This window comes from Colletotrichum aenigma (assembly GCF_013390185.1).
Source record: "Colletotrichum aenigma strain Cg56 chromosome Unknown KSG_Cg56_contig02, whole genome shotgun sequence".
Lineage (NCBI taxonomy): Eukaryota > Fungi > Ascomycota > Sordariomycetes > Glomerellales > Glomerellaceae > Colletotrichum > Colletotrichum aenigma.
In genome coordinates, this window is record NW_023500908.1 from 1,481,402 (window position 1) to 1,495,844 (window position 14,443).

General features: G+C 52.3%; 5 protein-coding genes across 5 annotated transcripts; 4 read left to right on the forward strand and 1 right to left on the reverse strand.

The window, feature by feature from the left end:
* Positions 1–1,458: 1,458 nt before the first annotated feature.
* On the forward strand, positions 1,459–2,412 carry PRO1 (Delta(6)-protoilludene synthase; the record flags this gene model as incomplete). The annotated part of the gene is made up of 1 exon (XM_037317679.1): positions 1,459–2,412. The coding sequence occupies one exon, from the start codon at positions 1,459–1,461 to the stop codon at positions 2,410–2,412; it is 954 nt and encodes a 317-aa protein (XP_037183308.1).
* A 1,713-nt stretch (positions 2,413–4,125) lies between these two features.
* CIH1-2 (Intracellular hyphae protein 1) lies at positions 4,126–4,710 on the forward strand (the record flags this gene model as incomplete). The annotated part of the gene is made up of 1 exon (XM_037317680.1): positions 4,126–4,710. The coding sequence occupies one exon, from the start codon at positions 4,126–4,128 to the stop codon at positions 4,708–4,710; it is 585 nt and encodes a 194-aa protein (XP_037183891.1).
* A 767-nt stretch (positions 4,711–5,477) lies between these two features.
* On the forward strand, positions 5,478–7,335 carry CGCA056_v002423 (uncharacterized protein; the record flags this gene model as incomplete). Its single annotated transcript, XM_037317681.1, has 3 exons — positions 5,478–5,727; positions 5,791–6,617; positions 6,664–7,335. The coding sequence occupies 3 exons, from the start codon at positions 5,478–5,480 to the stop codon at positions 7,333–7,335; spliced, it is 1,749 nt and encodes a 582-aa protein (XP_037183306.1).
* Positions 7,336–7,542: 207 nt separating this feature from the next.
* On the reverse strand, positions 7,543–8,721 carry CGCA056_v002424 (uncharacterized protein; the record flags this gene model as incomplete). The annotated part of the gene is made up of 1 exon (XM_037317682.1): positions 7,543–8,721. The coding sequence occupies one exon, from the start codon at positions 8,719–8,721 to the stop codon at positions 7,543–7,545; it is 1,179 nt and encodes a 392-aa protein (XP_037183305.1).
* A 1,142-nt stretch (positions 8,722–9,863) lies between these two features.
* Positions 9,864–11,193, forward strand: CGCA056_v002425 (uncharacterized protein; the record flags this gene model as incomplete). Its single annotated transcript, XM_037317683.1, has 4 exons — positions 9,864–10,038; positions 10,219–10,289; positions 10,335–10,705; positions 10,767–11,193. 4 exons carry the CDS (start codon positions 9,864–9,866, stop codon positions 11,191–11,193), a joined length of 1,044 nt encoding a protein of 347 aa, XP_037183304.1.
* Between the last annotated feature and the right edge of the window lie 3,250 nt (positions 11,194–14,443).

A 14,443-nucleotide genomic window follows, 5' to 3' on the forward strand; every position in this document is an offset into this window, starting at 1 on the left:
GCTTTAACCATACAGAAGCACTGCTTACCTGCTCCTGTGGGGAGGCAAAGGAGGCAGACCACCTAGTCTACTGCCGAAAGACCTTAGCGAGGAGGCTTCAGTGGCCCACCCTCCACCCCTCTAGTCCACAGGAGCCTATAGGACCAATAGGATCTCTGGATCGATACTACAAGGGGCTAATCACTGATCATGAAGGCTTCCAGGCCTTTCTCTGCGTGACAGATTTCTTCCGGAAGATCTGCCCGCGGTACTAGGGCCTAGGTCTGAACCTAGGCCTTAGTAACGAACCCCCCCCCCTCGTAGAGGAACTGACGAGTATAACGGAACCAGGGAACCAGCGGGAACTAGGGACGGATAGAACACATAGTAGCCTATGGGCAAGATTTGGAGGACGTTAGGAAGAGGCGTGTACTGTAGAGTATATAGCTTGAGCCTGCGGCCCTCCACGCCATATACCCCTCGGGAGGTCGGCCGCAAGGGCGGCTGCGCCCTTGCCGCCACGGCGTTAAATACAACAACAAATACCTACACGGGGCCAATTTCCCAACCGAAAGAGTCCGACAATCTTGTACCAACACTACAATATTGACTCTTGAATACCTTTGGAGCTTCCATTTTGTAGGTTGGCTTATGAGGGGAGGGTTGTCCACGTACATTCCACGGGTACTTTGTCGGCGATCCTTCGGCCTTGGGGAATAACGTCCAGTCGTTATCGCCCTACATTACGCGTTGCAGCTGTGTTTAGTTGAACCAGTCACCAACCCCTGTTTCCTCATGCGCGTTGGTGGGACGCCCCGATCGTTTCGTGATATGGTAGGCGGAGATACGCCCAATTCGGCCTCTTCGACGCGGATCAAGTCTCTTTTAGCTTTGAATCGATTTAGTTGTCCGATGGAGACCATGAGATTCGTCAAGTCGCTGAAGAACCGACTAGGTACCAACAGCATAATCAGTGGAGCTCTTGCTCGTACTGATGCTTGTCTTCGCAGCATCGCACATGGCGCTCAACTCAGCAAACATCCTCGGACTTGATACTAGCGCCGGGACGAAGGCTGATGAAGACACATCTGCCGCCTTGATGCAACGCTACATACTCATTCTATGGTGCACGGCTTCAATAGTCATGTAGTCCACGCATGACGACTGCCTTCTTCGGAATGTGCCAAACGCTGCGCGAGCATTAGCGCTACATGAATGCATTTCAAGTGTTGGCCATGGCCCATGGCGGGGATTGTTTCCAAGGGTTCAAGAATGTAGCGGTGAAACCAGATAACATTGATAGCTTTCACATAGCCAATGGGGATGTTTTCCATTGCTCAGAAGTATCCATAGATGTTGCCTATAAGTATGAGATCAGGAGTAGACTCTGTTATTCGTGGACGAACTATAGAACTATGTGCAACCTGAATTCATTCTCTCTTCGGCGAAGCCTCATACTCATTTTCAGTACTTTACATCATGGCACAAACTTACAACGACAAGATGAATTACGATATGATATTCATCAACAGGGGAGTAGATACTATGGTCACTATCCCCGACTTTTTGGCCCGTTGGCCGGCCGAAAAAGGATGGCCTTGGCGAGTAGAGCTGCACCCAGATTCCGAAAGCATCAAAAGCGAGGCCGAGACATGGATGCGGTCCTTCTCCGGAATTCCGGCAAACTTCATCAACAAGATCATCGCCGCCAGCTTCCCCGAGATAGCTTGTATCAACTATGCGCACATGGACACGGCTTCTTGCCTTCTAGCTGCACAGGTGATGCTTCTGTTCTTTGTCATCGATGAGACGACGGATACCAGGGACGAAGAAGAAGTCCGAAGGCAGTGCTCAATAGTCAAGGACGCATTCTACTTTTCGGGTGCTGCCCACAAGAAGCCAAAGTCCTCAGAGCAGCTGTCATCTTTGGAGCTCATGGCGAAAGATGTTGCCGAGAGATACCTCGAGATAGGCACCAAGGAGTCTTGGCAACTCTTCAGGGACTTGTTCAATGATTACTTGGACGGCGTCGTTGAGGAGGCGGGCCTTCGCCGCAGGCTGCCCGCACTACCCAGCCGGAATGAGTACATGACCGTGCGTCAGAAAACGATCGGCATGTACCCGAGCATAGCGTTTCTTCTGATCAAGTGCGAGGTGCGGCGCGAGTCTTGGGAGGAGCCTACGATTCAGTCTCTCATGAACATGTGCTTCAGAATTATCATCAACCAGAATGATATGTACAGCTTCGACAAAGAGCAGGCCAAGGGCGAGGACAGCCATAATGGTGTCAGGATCATGATGAACGAGTTCGATATTGGAGTACAAGAAGCCATGGATCGACTCGGGGCGGAGACCCGGGAGCTTGTCAGCACCTTTATCGACTTGTCTGAGAACATGCCCACTACAGAAACGATGAAGGACTACGAACACTAGAAACTACTCCTTGAGGGCTGCATCGCATGGATAATTGGCATGGACGTCTGGTCGCTTCATGTCACGACGCGCTACCATGGCCAAGGGGGGTTGAACAAGTACAGAGTCTACAAGCCCATGCCGAAACGGCTGTAGAATTAGCTAGGGCGTTGATGCTGAGCAGTTGTAGTCACAACAACGCTTCACAGATGACTAAACCCTTGAAGTCGAGTCTCGTCTTTACAACGCTCATGCAATCGCATTGCAAATCTGAACATCTGCCAGCGTCGCATGCGCAACTTGATATCGTGAGATATTTGAGATGCGAGATGCATAGTTCCAATTGTCGATGCCGAGATACCGGAAGGCGCAGTCGCCGAGTCGAACTCGAATTGTAAGAATCATTGAGATGTTTTTTGTCACCAGTTTCAGCAATATGGATACCTCATAAGCTGACCATTTCCTCTATCACCAGATTGACAACAACTTGGCAACACAGGTAAGAATTAGAGATTTTGGGCTCCACGACAGCCAAGCAGAGTGGCTTGGTTGATTTAGGTTTGTAGGAAGCTTTCCCTGTCGAAGATCATACACGCGATTGGTGTGGCCACCAAAACGCACTAGTTCGTCCGACCATTCGCAAATCATTCCAGATCATTGGGTGGCAGTGCTTCGTCCACCGAGAAGACGGTATCTCCTAGGAAATGCGAGCCTCCTCCTCACAGTTGAAAGACTTTGACAAGCAGGGAGATCCGTAGAATTCGTTTCACTTCGTCAACGATATGTGTTGGGCATCACCTCCTTGAGTGGGTGGTGTTCGAACTCCTGCGTCCGGGAGCCTGAGCTTCCCGCGCCAAGTCAGGCCTCTTGCGCGAGCCTTTCGCGCAGGATATGACTCGCGATGGGCGGCGGAGAGCTCCTTCACCACGTCGTGGTTCGTGATAAACTTTCGAAAAGTATGTGTGCAACTGTCTGGGAACAGGTGGGCTCCGTCTCAAGTTGCTGGGCCCTCTGTCCCATCTTCGGCGCCTCTTCCTTGTCAACTCTGCAACAACTGCAACAGCCAACTACCGACAACTGACTCAACCAGCACAAACCAGCCAATCGACCCCGCGCTCGCTGCCGTTTGAGTCCATCCCAGCCCCATATTTTTAGCTTTACCACACGCTATCTTCGGCGTGGGCGGGCGGCCTGCCCACGTTGCGGTTCTCAGAATGGCTACCACGTTGTCTCTTCAGGAAGAATGTCGCTAGCGCCCGCTAATCTGTCTTCTACCGCCGCAGGGGTTCGTAGGGCGACAGGGCTTAGTGTCTGTTAAGCCGGTCACATTGAGGTGGATATGACATGGTCTTTCTGCTGCTGGGATGGGCACGTCAACCTCGAACCCCAATATCCGGCCAATCGCATTTCCGTCTGCGACGACGGGGCTGTCTGGCCTTGTCTCGAAGGGACGGCCGGCCACTTTATGAGTGAAGGCGATGGTGGTAATATGTGCGATATAAAGTTGTCTTGACAGACGTGGGGGAAATCGTCTCACCTCTCCCAGGACCACGCCATTCATTCCAAACCAACCACAGCTTCCCTGGTATTGGACACTCTTTTGATTCCTTAACTCCCCGGCATCCCGTATCTTTCAGTGTGTAAGAAGACTTCTGCTAAAGTCTCCGGCCATTCGCTCACTTACACCAACAACAATCTCTACCTCAACACCACCAACGCAAACTCTCAGCAACAATGCGATCTTCAATCCTTTGCCTGGCCCTCGCCGGCCTCTCAGGCCTCGCGCAAGCCACGCCCACAACCGACACCACCCATCTCCAGTCCGAGCCCCGGGGCCTCATCACCCGCGGCCTCACGCACATGTTCTACCCCCGCCAGGCTTCCACCCCCACAGAGCCGCCCCCGACGCGAAGACAAGCCGCGACGCCGCCTCCGCCGCTGACGAGCGCGCCCCCCGGCGGCGGCGGCCCCGTCAACAACGCCAACCGCACAATCACCCTGACGGTCATCAAGGGCGACACGCTCGGCCAGATCGCGCGCCTCTTCAACTCGGGCATCTGCGACATCGCCAAGCTCAACAACATCCCGAATCCGGACTTCATCGACGTCAACCAGGTCCTGCAGGTGCCCATCAACCTCGCGAACCCGGACAACACCTCGTGCCTCAACCGCGGCGGCGCGATCCCGCCCGCTGCGGCGCCCGCCAACGGCACCGCGACCCCGCCGCCGCCGCCCGGCGGCAAGAAGACCAAGCGGAGGAGGAGGAACGCCAGCCTGCCCGCCATCCTGCCCGCCAGCCATGAACAGCCGTCTCACTAGGATTTTGGTGATTTGGGTGTACGGTGTGGGAAGCGAGGTTTGGCTATAACTCACTGTCTGTATGGAAATGACTGAGATGAACTCATCGGGAGCGATGGCAAGAAACCGTGGCTGGACGACACGAGACTTGGCAGCGGGCCTGGCAGTTTGGGGGCTTTGGATTTGCATTGGCATGTGGTTTTGGTTCCGGGGGGGCGTTGCTTTGATTTTAGATTTATACCTGGCTGGAACAGTCTGAATTTGATTGTTTTTTATTTTCGCAAAGCTCGTCCGTGTTCCTTTGATTGTTACCTGTTTTGTTGAAGACAAACCCCATGTGTTGTCAAATGCCACTTGTCGATGGAGTTCATAACCCCAAAACCGCGTGTTACATGTTGCTCTTCATGTTAGGTTATTCGCTCGTAGCCATCCATGTTTCAGATGACATCGGGCTTCTGTCCATCTAAAAGTGTCTTAATTCCGAGCTGTCAGCGTCCATTCAGTAAGATCCCTGTATGTATGACGTCACACCATTAACAAATCCAGCGCACCCGCCAAGCCGTTCATCACGGTGAACAACGGCACGCCAAGCAGGACGCGCCAATTTTGCAGCTTCACCTGACTTCACCCCTGATTCGGACACAGTGCCATGGGCCGTGTTGCCGTCCTCGACAGATCAAAAACGACGCCGACCGCCTACGCGCTCAAGTGATACCCATCTCATCTCAAGTATCTCAACACACACGCGTCGAGCCAACGTCGCGTACGTTCAACCCCAATGGCTTACAATGGCAACATCCGCATCCTCACTGGCTTACCATGAGCCCTCCATCACCACCATCATCATCCTCTCCGGCTTCCTGCTGCTGCTCAACACCGTCAACTATGGCCTCGACAAGCTCGTCTACTGCGGCCTCATCGGGCAGGTCTTCCTCGGCATCGCGTGGGGCACGCCCGGCGCGCAGTGGCTGTCCGCGGAGACGGAGAACGCCGTCATGCAGCTGGGATATCTCGGCCTGATTCTCATTGTCTATGAAGGTGAGTCTCAACCAGCAATTGCAAAGTAAGGAACATACTCGCTGACTGGCATAACGCAATAAGGCGGTCTGTCTACATCTTTCAAATCCCTCAAAGCGAACCTCCTCCTCTCAACTGGCGTCGCCATTACAGGCATCGTCGTCCCCATCGGTCTGTCCTTCACCCTCCGCTCCCTCGTCGGTGCATCGCCCCTCCAGGCTTTCGCAGCCGGCGCCGCGCTCTGCTCGACTAGTCTCGGCACCACGTTCATCGTCCTCGGGACCAGCGGCTTGGCGACCACGCGGTTGGGCGTCGTGCTCACCAGCGCTGCCATGATGGATGACGTTGTGGGTCTCATCATGGTGCAGGTCGTGTCCAACCTCGGCGGGGGAGGCGGTGGGTTCGACGCAGTGACAGTAATTCGGCCCGTCTTTGTGTCGCTGGGCTTTGCTGTGGTCGTCCCGGCTGCGTGTAGGTTCATCGTGCAGCCTGCTACAGTATGGCTGAATGCCGTCCGGGAGAAGACTCCTGGGTCAAGGGTCGGCCGGCTTTTACGACAAAGGCAGACTGCATTTGTCATCCACACGCTCTGGTTGTTCGGCCTCGTGATTGGAGGTACCTTTGCTGGGACATCGAGTCTTTTGGCTGCGTATGTTGCCGGAGCCACGGTCAGCTGGTGGGATTCCGAGGTGCCGCATGCTGCAGCTCTGCCAGAAAGAGTTGCAGCTAAGCAGTCTGAGACGAGTGCCAGTCAAGAGGGAGTAAAATCAGATTCTTCGCCTCGTGAGGCGAACGGTGCCGTGCCATCACCAGCGACGGAGAGTGCGCCGGCGGCTGAAAACTCGGGGTCGGAAATCTACGAGCACTACTACCACCAGGCGGTCGAGCGAGTCTTAAAACCATTCTTCTTTGTGAGTCTTGTCATTCACTGCTTCTTATCTATGCTAACCTCCGCAGGCATCAATCGGCTTTTCTGTGCCCATCATGAGAATGTTCTCAGGTCCCATCGTGTGGCGGGGTCTGGTCTACACCATCCTCATGATCATCAGCAAGATGCTCTGCGGGATCTGGTTGCTTTCATTCGCCAGCCCCCTTCAGACCGTGCAACGCCTCATCAAGAAAGTTTCCGGGACTGGAAAGAGACAGTCTAAGAAGCTCGCGCCTGGTGCGCAATGTGCCGGGAGTGCCGCGTCGGAATCACCCCCAAATGAACCGGCGCAACAAGCGCAGACCGGAGAAGGGGTGGCCCAGCCCGAGGACGTTCCCCTCCAGCCCTTGGGTGACCGGCACACTGAGCCGACCCCGAAGAACGCGTCACCCAAGCCCGAAATGCCGGTTTCCGTGTATCCGGCCTGCATCCTCGCTTTCGCGATGGTCGCCCGCGGGGAAATCGGCTTCCTAATCTCCGCCCTCGCGGAAAGCACAGGCATCTTCAGCGGCAGCTCGGGGAGCCCCGCGGAGCCATCGGAGCTCTTCCTCATCGTGACGTGGGCCATTTCTCTCTGCACCATCGTCGGCCCCGTTTGCGTGGGCCTTTTAGTGAACCGAGTCAAGAGGCTGGAGATGCAGAGTGGTGGAAACACCTCGCAAGGTAGACGGAATGTTCTCGGCGCGTGGGGGGTTAGCTAGACGTTGACGGATCATGTCCCCGTGGAAAAGCTCTCTTGTGTGATGTGTTAATCGTGCTAGGTCGCATCACAACAGCACAGCCTCAGCTGTCAGAAATTCTGTCGGATTCGCAAGTCCGATCCAACACGGCCTAGCCGTCGTAGTATCTGAAACCAATACCAAGGCTTTTGACGTTCTTGACGTTGCTGCACCATCCCCTCTCTCGAGTCATGTGCCGTCCAAGCCGGCCCCTTGCAACTGCTTTTGCTCCCACCATGCCTTCAGGCCGTCCACGTCGCACCAGCCGAATTGTCGAGGCTCCTCGAACCACCACCTATTGCCGGGCATAGGCCGGTCGCTGACATACTTCTTCAAGCAACCCCCATCGAACCGGTGATTCTTGACCCCGACTAGCAGCACCACGTTACCAACGTTAGGACAAAAGTTTTCCGCGTCCAGAAACACGGTCAAGATGACCTGCTTGCTAGTGCTAGGGTCGACTAATCGTGCGGTTCTTTGAGTATGCGGCGGCATGTGTGAAGGTTCGACATCGGAAAGCGAGGCGACCACGGCGAGGACATTGACGGACCAATTCTGCTTGAAGGGCAGGTTTGGTATGGATTTGAGGTTCGTCAACTTCAACGGGACGCTCGGGTCGGTCCAGTCACGTGGGAGGGCAACCGGTCGTCCCATGCTTCTTGCTTGAGCTCGGCGTTGTGTTGCCTTCGTCTCTGATACCCGCATAACCTCGAACCCATCTTCAGCGTCGTCGTCCTCATCGTCGGTTTCGCGAACAGTTCTGGGTTGCTTCGGAGGAGGGCGTGGGATTTGCCTTCGGGCAGGAGTATTTGGAGGTTTGTGAGCTTTTGTCGGTGTAGTCGGTGTAGTGGGTGGTTCGAAATCGTCAATATCCAAGTCGCTGTCGGAAATGATGTCTTCCTCCGTTGGTTGCGCCTCAGGCTTCAATAACTTTGCGTCAGGATCCGTGAGTGCGCGGTGCCATCCAACGGTGACAAGATCTTCGACAGTTAGGTACACCATCTGCCTTGTCTTCCCGTTGCCCTCGTCCTCAGCAGCGACGTCCTGGAAATGAACCGTCACCTCGCCCAGCCGGACGTAGCATCCGACCCTCACAGCTCCCGTATCCAAGAACCGATGCACCTCTCCACGCAGGAGCGCCTGTATACATAGTTCGCCATCCCCGAGTAACAGTCTCACGGCTCTCCAGCGCGTCGAAGGGGCGACAGCAAGCGACTCAATGTGCTCGACAAGAAAGACGGAGCCGGGGATGCAGTAGCGGGTTCGCAGGAGATCGTGGATCAGAGGTTTCGGGGTAAAGGGCTCATCTTCGTCGGCGAAGGCTATGCTGGTCGAGGTCGTCGAAGTGTCGGGCGCGTGAGGGGACATGTGGACGTGTTCATCGTTTCGTGGGACGCGGGAAGACCGCGACCGCGTGAGGTGGGTGTTTGTTGGTTGATGATTTTGTCCAGATTGGGACTTGGACGGTGGCGGGCGCAAGGTGTTTGCTGACGGTCTTGAGTTAGCGTGCATCCCACTAAAGATTCGTCTGCTGCACGTCATTACGTAGCCTTTAGCCCCGCGCTAGGGATCACCCCGGTCGCTGAACCGACCTGACAGCTGCACTCCATCTGCTCCCTGGCCACTACATGGGTATTAACATTATTAACAGATTCCATTTGTGCTTGTATGGACATTAGGCGACTATATCAGTCGAGTTCTAATGATCTAGCTATCACTTGTACCCCTTCGTGTATGGTTGAAAATCATACTGGGCGGCAGAATTGCGTTCAAAAGCGCTTCCAGGCCTTCTTTTCCAAGACTCTCTTAGGCAGCATCATATGAAGGCGGAATAGGCCCAACATTGACATGGATCTCGAGCTCTGGTAGCTCTCTCAAGTCAAGATTTCAACATGAACTATCCATGATCAAAAGTCCACTTCCAGCAGAATGGTAAGGCATCCGTTGAACGTCTTCCGCTTGGGAGCTCTTCTTTCCATATGCCCATGATTGATTCTAGACCACTGTGGACTCGCAGAAGCCGCAACAAAGAGCGGAACATCCCAGACCGTTAGAACACGATCGAGAATTTCTGCGTGTACCGTCATCTTTTAGCCAGTGATTTGGCATGTCCGTTCTCGTCGGGGCCCGCAACCGGCCTGGATTCGGTAGACGAAGATCCTAGGTTTCCAACTCCGGTGTTGATAACAGCTAGCGCCAACTCAGCCAAGCCACTGGCATTCCGCCACAAGGAACATTCTACGTTGATCCGAAGAGCCCTCCCTGGCTCTTGGGTGTCTAGAAACCTTTTCCCCTTTCTTCATTTCAATGTGCATACATACTGTGAAATATCGTCAATTGACTCGATTCGCTTTTTTGCGAGCTGGAGAACTGTATTCTCCCTGACAAACATCACGCCAGTTACTAGATCGACAGCTTTGTTTTGCCCCCATCGTGAGCGATCGTCTCCGGGGCCCGACGGCTCCTCCCGCCGCCAGCCCGACCAATCTTGGCCGTAAATCCCCACCGTCATGGCGCTGAACGTCACAGCATCCGGGCCGTTTCCGAGCCCAAGCTCACCGGAGTCCCTTCCTCATGACAATCGACAGGGACTAGTCGTCGGGGTCACATCAGCCCTCCTCGCGCTCGTTGTCATATTCATGGGCATCCGAACATACATCAGGGGATTTATGCTGAAGGCATGGGGTTGGGATGATTCATCGTACATCTTATCAGGGGCAAGTCACCCCGGGACGAATTCTGATCTTCTGACTGACAATAACTAGGTTTTTATCTTGGGCCTTGCCATACCTGTCTACTTTAGTAAGGAACAGCCTATCTCATCAGGTATCCGCGATATCAATGCTAAACCCCGTTCTCATTCAGATGTAGAAAAAGGCTCTCTTGGCCTGCACTGGTGGGACGCAGCTCCTGAGCGCCTAGCTATCGACAGCAGGGTAAGTTCGATATTCACATCCTAAGCGTATTGCTGACATCAATAGTTCCTCATAACAACGGTCCTCACTTACCAAGTTGCGTTCGCCTCGATCAAAGCTACCTTTCTGCTCCAGTACCGGCGAGCCTTCGCACTACCTTCTGTTCAACTATTTTGCGACGTAATGCTAGCTGCAACCGCCGTCATCATGGCATCGATGCTCCTCTCTGGAGTCTTCGTGACCAAGAAACTCTTGGATCCCGAGTACGCCGCCAACTCGGACCAAAGCGCTTTCCTGATTTGGGGTTATGTGAACGCCGCTGTACATCTTGCCACCGACATCATCATCTTTATTCTTCCCCTCCCTCTGGTGGGTAGTCTAAAACTTGCGACGATGCAAAAGGCTGGACTAATCGCCAGTTTTGCCGTTGGTATCTTGTAAGCGAATCGACCATCACACTGCAACTCGAAAGATTCATGCTGACATGCGGCCCTCAAGCACTGGCGCCATATCAGTAGTCAGAATGGTCAACCTTCCCTTGGGAGTAAACTCCACCGACCCATTCTTCGACGCCGTCCCCCTTGTCTTGTTCAGCATCGCTGAGCCAACTTCCGCTATTATATGCGCTTGCATACCCATCATGAGGCCGTTGCTTGGCTGCTCAGATCGGTCTCGCAACTCCAGCCACGGTTCCCGTAGATGGCTCTCAAAGCTGTCGGATAAGTCTGCTGGCAATCAGGCACCGTCGTCCTTCCCGGAGATGGCATACATGACTCCCGCAGGGAGCCCTCGCGGTGATTATGAAGGATGTCTATCGAATTCACAGGCCAGAGAGCTCCATATGATCGAGTTCGGGACTCCAACTCGGACGCCATCGTCTCCAGCTACACCGCTGCGAAGATACGACAGCGACCTGGGCCTCTAGATAGGTTAATAGAACACTTTCGCATAGCCGTGAAATTCCAACCATTGTTTCTCAAATTTGATTCGATAAACTTCATACGTACAACCAAAAGAACAAATGCCGTTACTCAGCCGATGAAAAAAAATAAGATCAACAAGTAGAGATAATGCACAACGCTGGGATACTACAGGCCCTTTCTCGATCAGCCCTATTCCATACCGCCGGGCTACACTGTGACGACGAAAGATCCAATGTGGATCCGTCTCTTCATTCCAATCTCGACCAGAAACCTTTGATCGGACTTTGTTCATGCATCTGTAACTCGATAAGCATTAATGCCGTCAACATTCGTAACATGGGTGCTGCCTTACCAGCTGCAGGGCTTGCAGCATCTCAAGAATCCCATCACCCCCTCCGTCTCATTTTTGTTCGGATTGACGATACAGCCTGTGAGGCAAGGAACGTCCAACTCTTTGTCGCAAATCCATCCCTGGTCGTAGCGGGCCTCCAGGCCTCCCATCCCTTTGCACCATGTAGAAACTGATTGACGACAAACAGCGGAAACACTGAGCGCCATTGAGGCGAAAATCATCGCTTGTTGGAATAGCATCGTTGGGTATTGAAGAAATGAAATCAAGCAGCGTCAGGTTGGCTCGTCGAAAGACTTGAGAGGTTGAAGGATGCCTTTCCGGAGATCAGTTGATGCTGCTTCTCTGTGGTTATTATAGTTGCTGGCCTCCTCGCGGCCCCGATTCGCGAAAGATAACGCCAAATCTTGAACATTAAACCACAATTTCTATCTTCTATAATTAGTGCAATCAGATATAACGGAAGCCTGCTGTAGATCTTATCTTTCTTCCCTTCTAACTTTTCTTCCGTAGTTTGCCGCCTAGAGGCGCACTTTATTAACTACCGTATAACTCTCACGGGGAAATATTCGAAAACTAGGATAGTTTATAGAAAAACCTCTATAGCTATTTATAGGGGTATATAAAAAGAGCGTAAATTACTAAGAAGTAAATATCTCCTTTTTTATACTACTATAACTTATTACTCTTTTAATATTAAGATATTATTACTATATTATACTAATACTATCTATTACTATTTTAAATGTAGTTGTTACGGTCAGCTATCCGACAGTAGGGTCTGCTAACAGAAGCTGGGGATTGATACGTTCTAACAGTATACTGGGTCGTGGTCGTAGGTCGTAGTTCGTAGGCTGTAGTAGATCGGTTCTTCAGAGGCCAAGGTGATCAGTCTTAGACTCAATAAGTGATTTCGCAGTGAAGGTAAGCTGAGAGTATCCGTGAGGATGAATACTAAGTTGATTGCTGAAGAGCTATGGAAGTCTGACCATGAGCCAGGCTCAGGGTCATACTATATACAAGTTCTGAACAGTGGTCTTTGTCTATCTAAGGGTGATCACCTAGGTGCATGAGGTGATCGCGATCAGTTGGCAAAGCCAACTGATCACTGAGCGTTCCTTCCTGTGCTCCACTGATCGTTTCCTTATCTTATCGTCACGTGACTTGTACCATAGTTCTTCCGTGCCGAGTGAGTTCCTGTTGTTCCCATGATCCTGCAGTACAAATATCCTGTCCTAGCCGCCCGGCGCCCAAGTGGGTCGGTCAACTGTTATCCATGCATAACGGGTCGTAACATCAGGTCCCCTCTTCAAAGGTCTTGCCCTCAAGACCCAACATAAGTAGGTCGTTAGTCCCAGGTTGGGGATCCGTCAATCGTGCTTCCTGATTTACCCATGATGCTGACACCATGTCAGGTCGCGTTCAAAAATCGAAATCGAGTTCTGCCTCTACTCTTCGTCGTCGCAATCGTGCGCTGCGTATCGCTGAGTTTGGTTTTGTTGTCGACATGCCTTGTTCTTACTGTCGTTCCGCAGGGAAGCGTTGCAAACTTCTTCTGGGCGGTGAAGTTTGTGGCGAATATACTCGCTTAGGGCAGTCTTGTGATGCAGCGGCAGACGCTGTTTGTGCTCGTACGTTTTGTTTTTCCTTGTGCTTTGTGGTTGGTGCTGACTTTCTCGTAGTTGATCGCTTGTTGGACGAAGCAGCTCGTTTGGAGGATGCGGAGGTGGCTGAAGAGGAGGTGTTAAGAAAGAAGGCTGCTGCCTTGCGTGCTGCGCAGGCTGAGTTGGACGAGTCCATGGCGCGGTTGGATCGTTTGCGTAAGCAGAAGAGAATAGTGTTTCGGAAAGGTCGGGAGGTTACCGAGGAGGAGCTAGTGGCGTCTTCTGTATCGGAGGTTCAGTCTATGGGTGGTTTTGGTACGGTAGATCTGGACTTGATTCTTGACTGGAATCCTGGCACTCTAAACTTCTTATCGGAGGCGTCTTAGTTGATTTCTGGTGTCCCTAGGCGGATAAATGGTTTTCCTTGTCGCAGTCGATCGGTTTCAGTGGGTGGTCTGGTGAAGCGATATAGGTGCCTAATTCGTTTATATCCAGCGCTCTTTTGGACTAGTATAACAGGTGTTGGTGTGGCTTCTCGTTCTTAGTGTTGTTGCCAGTAGATCGTAAGTTCTTCTGCTGCGTTGGTGATGTTTTTGGCTGGTTCCTATATGTTGTCTTTGTGTCTGTATCCTTTCTATTTGACGAGGTATTGATACCCTTCTGGTTCCTTGAGATGGTTGATGATTCGTTCGACTTCGTATTCTGGTTTGTTGTCTTCGACGATGATAATATCGTTTGTCTGTGATCCACGTGGTGCTGGTTTGAGGAGTGAGACATGGAATACTGGGTGACACTTCATGGTTTCTGGGAGTCCTAGTTCGTAGTTGACTGGTGAGATTACTCGTGAAATTTTGAAAGGTCTGAGTTTTTTATAGTTGAGTTTGTCGTTTGGTCGCTTTGTTTTGATGTTTCGCCGTATAAGATAGGCGCTATCTCCCTCTTTCAAGGTTGGTCCCTCAATCCTTCGTTTGTTGCTGAATTTTGTCATTCTTTTTCGTATGAATTCGAGTTCTTTGCGTGCGTTTTCCTGGATATCCTTGATTTAGCGTATTGAGGCGACAGCTTTTACTGCAGCTGGGCCTGTTTAGGGTTCTCTATAGGCGGTTGGTTCGAATCTATAGTTGAGGTAGAAGGGGGATTCCTTAGTACTTTCTCCTACTGCGCTGTTGTAGGCGAACTGGGCTATTAGTAGCAGTACAACCTAATTGTCTTGGTTGTAGTTGACGTAGGCGTGGAGGTATGTTTCGAGGATTTAGTTGATTCGTTCTGTTTGTCCGTCGGTCTGCAGGTGGAATGCAG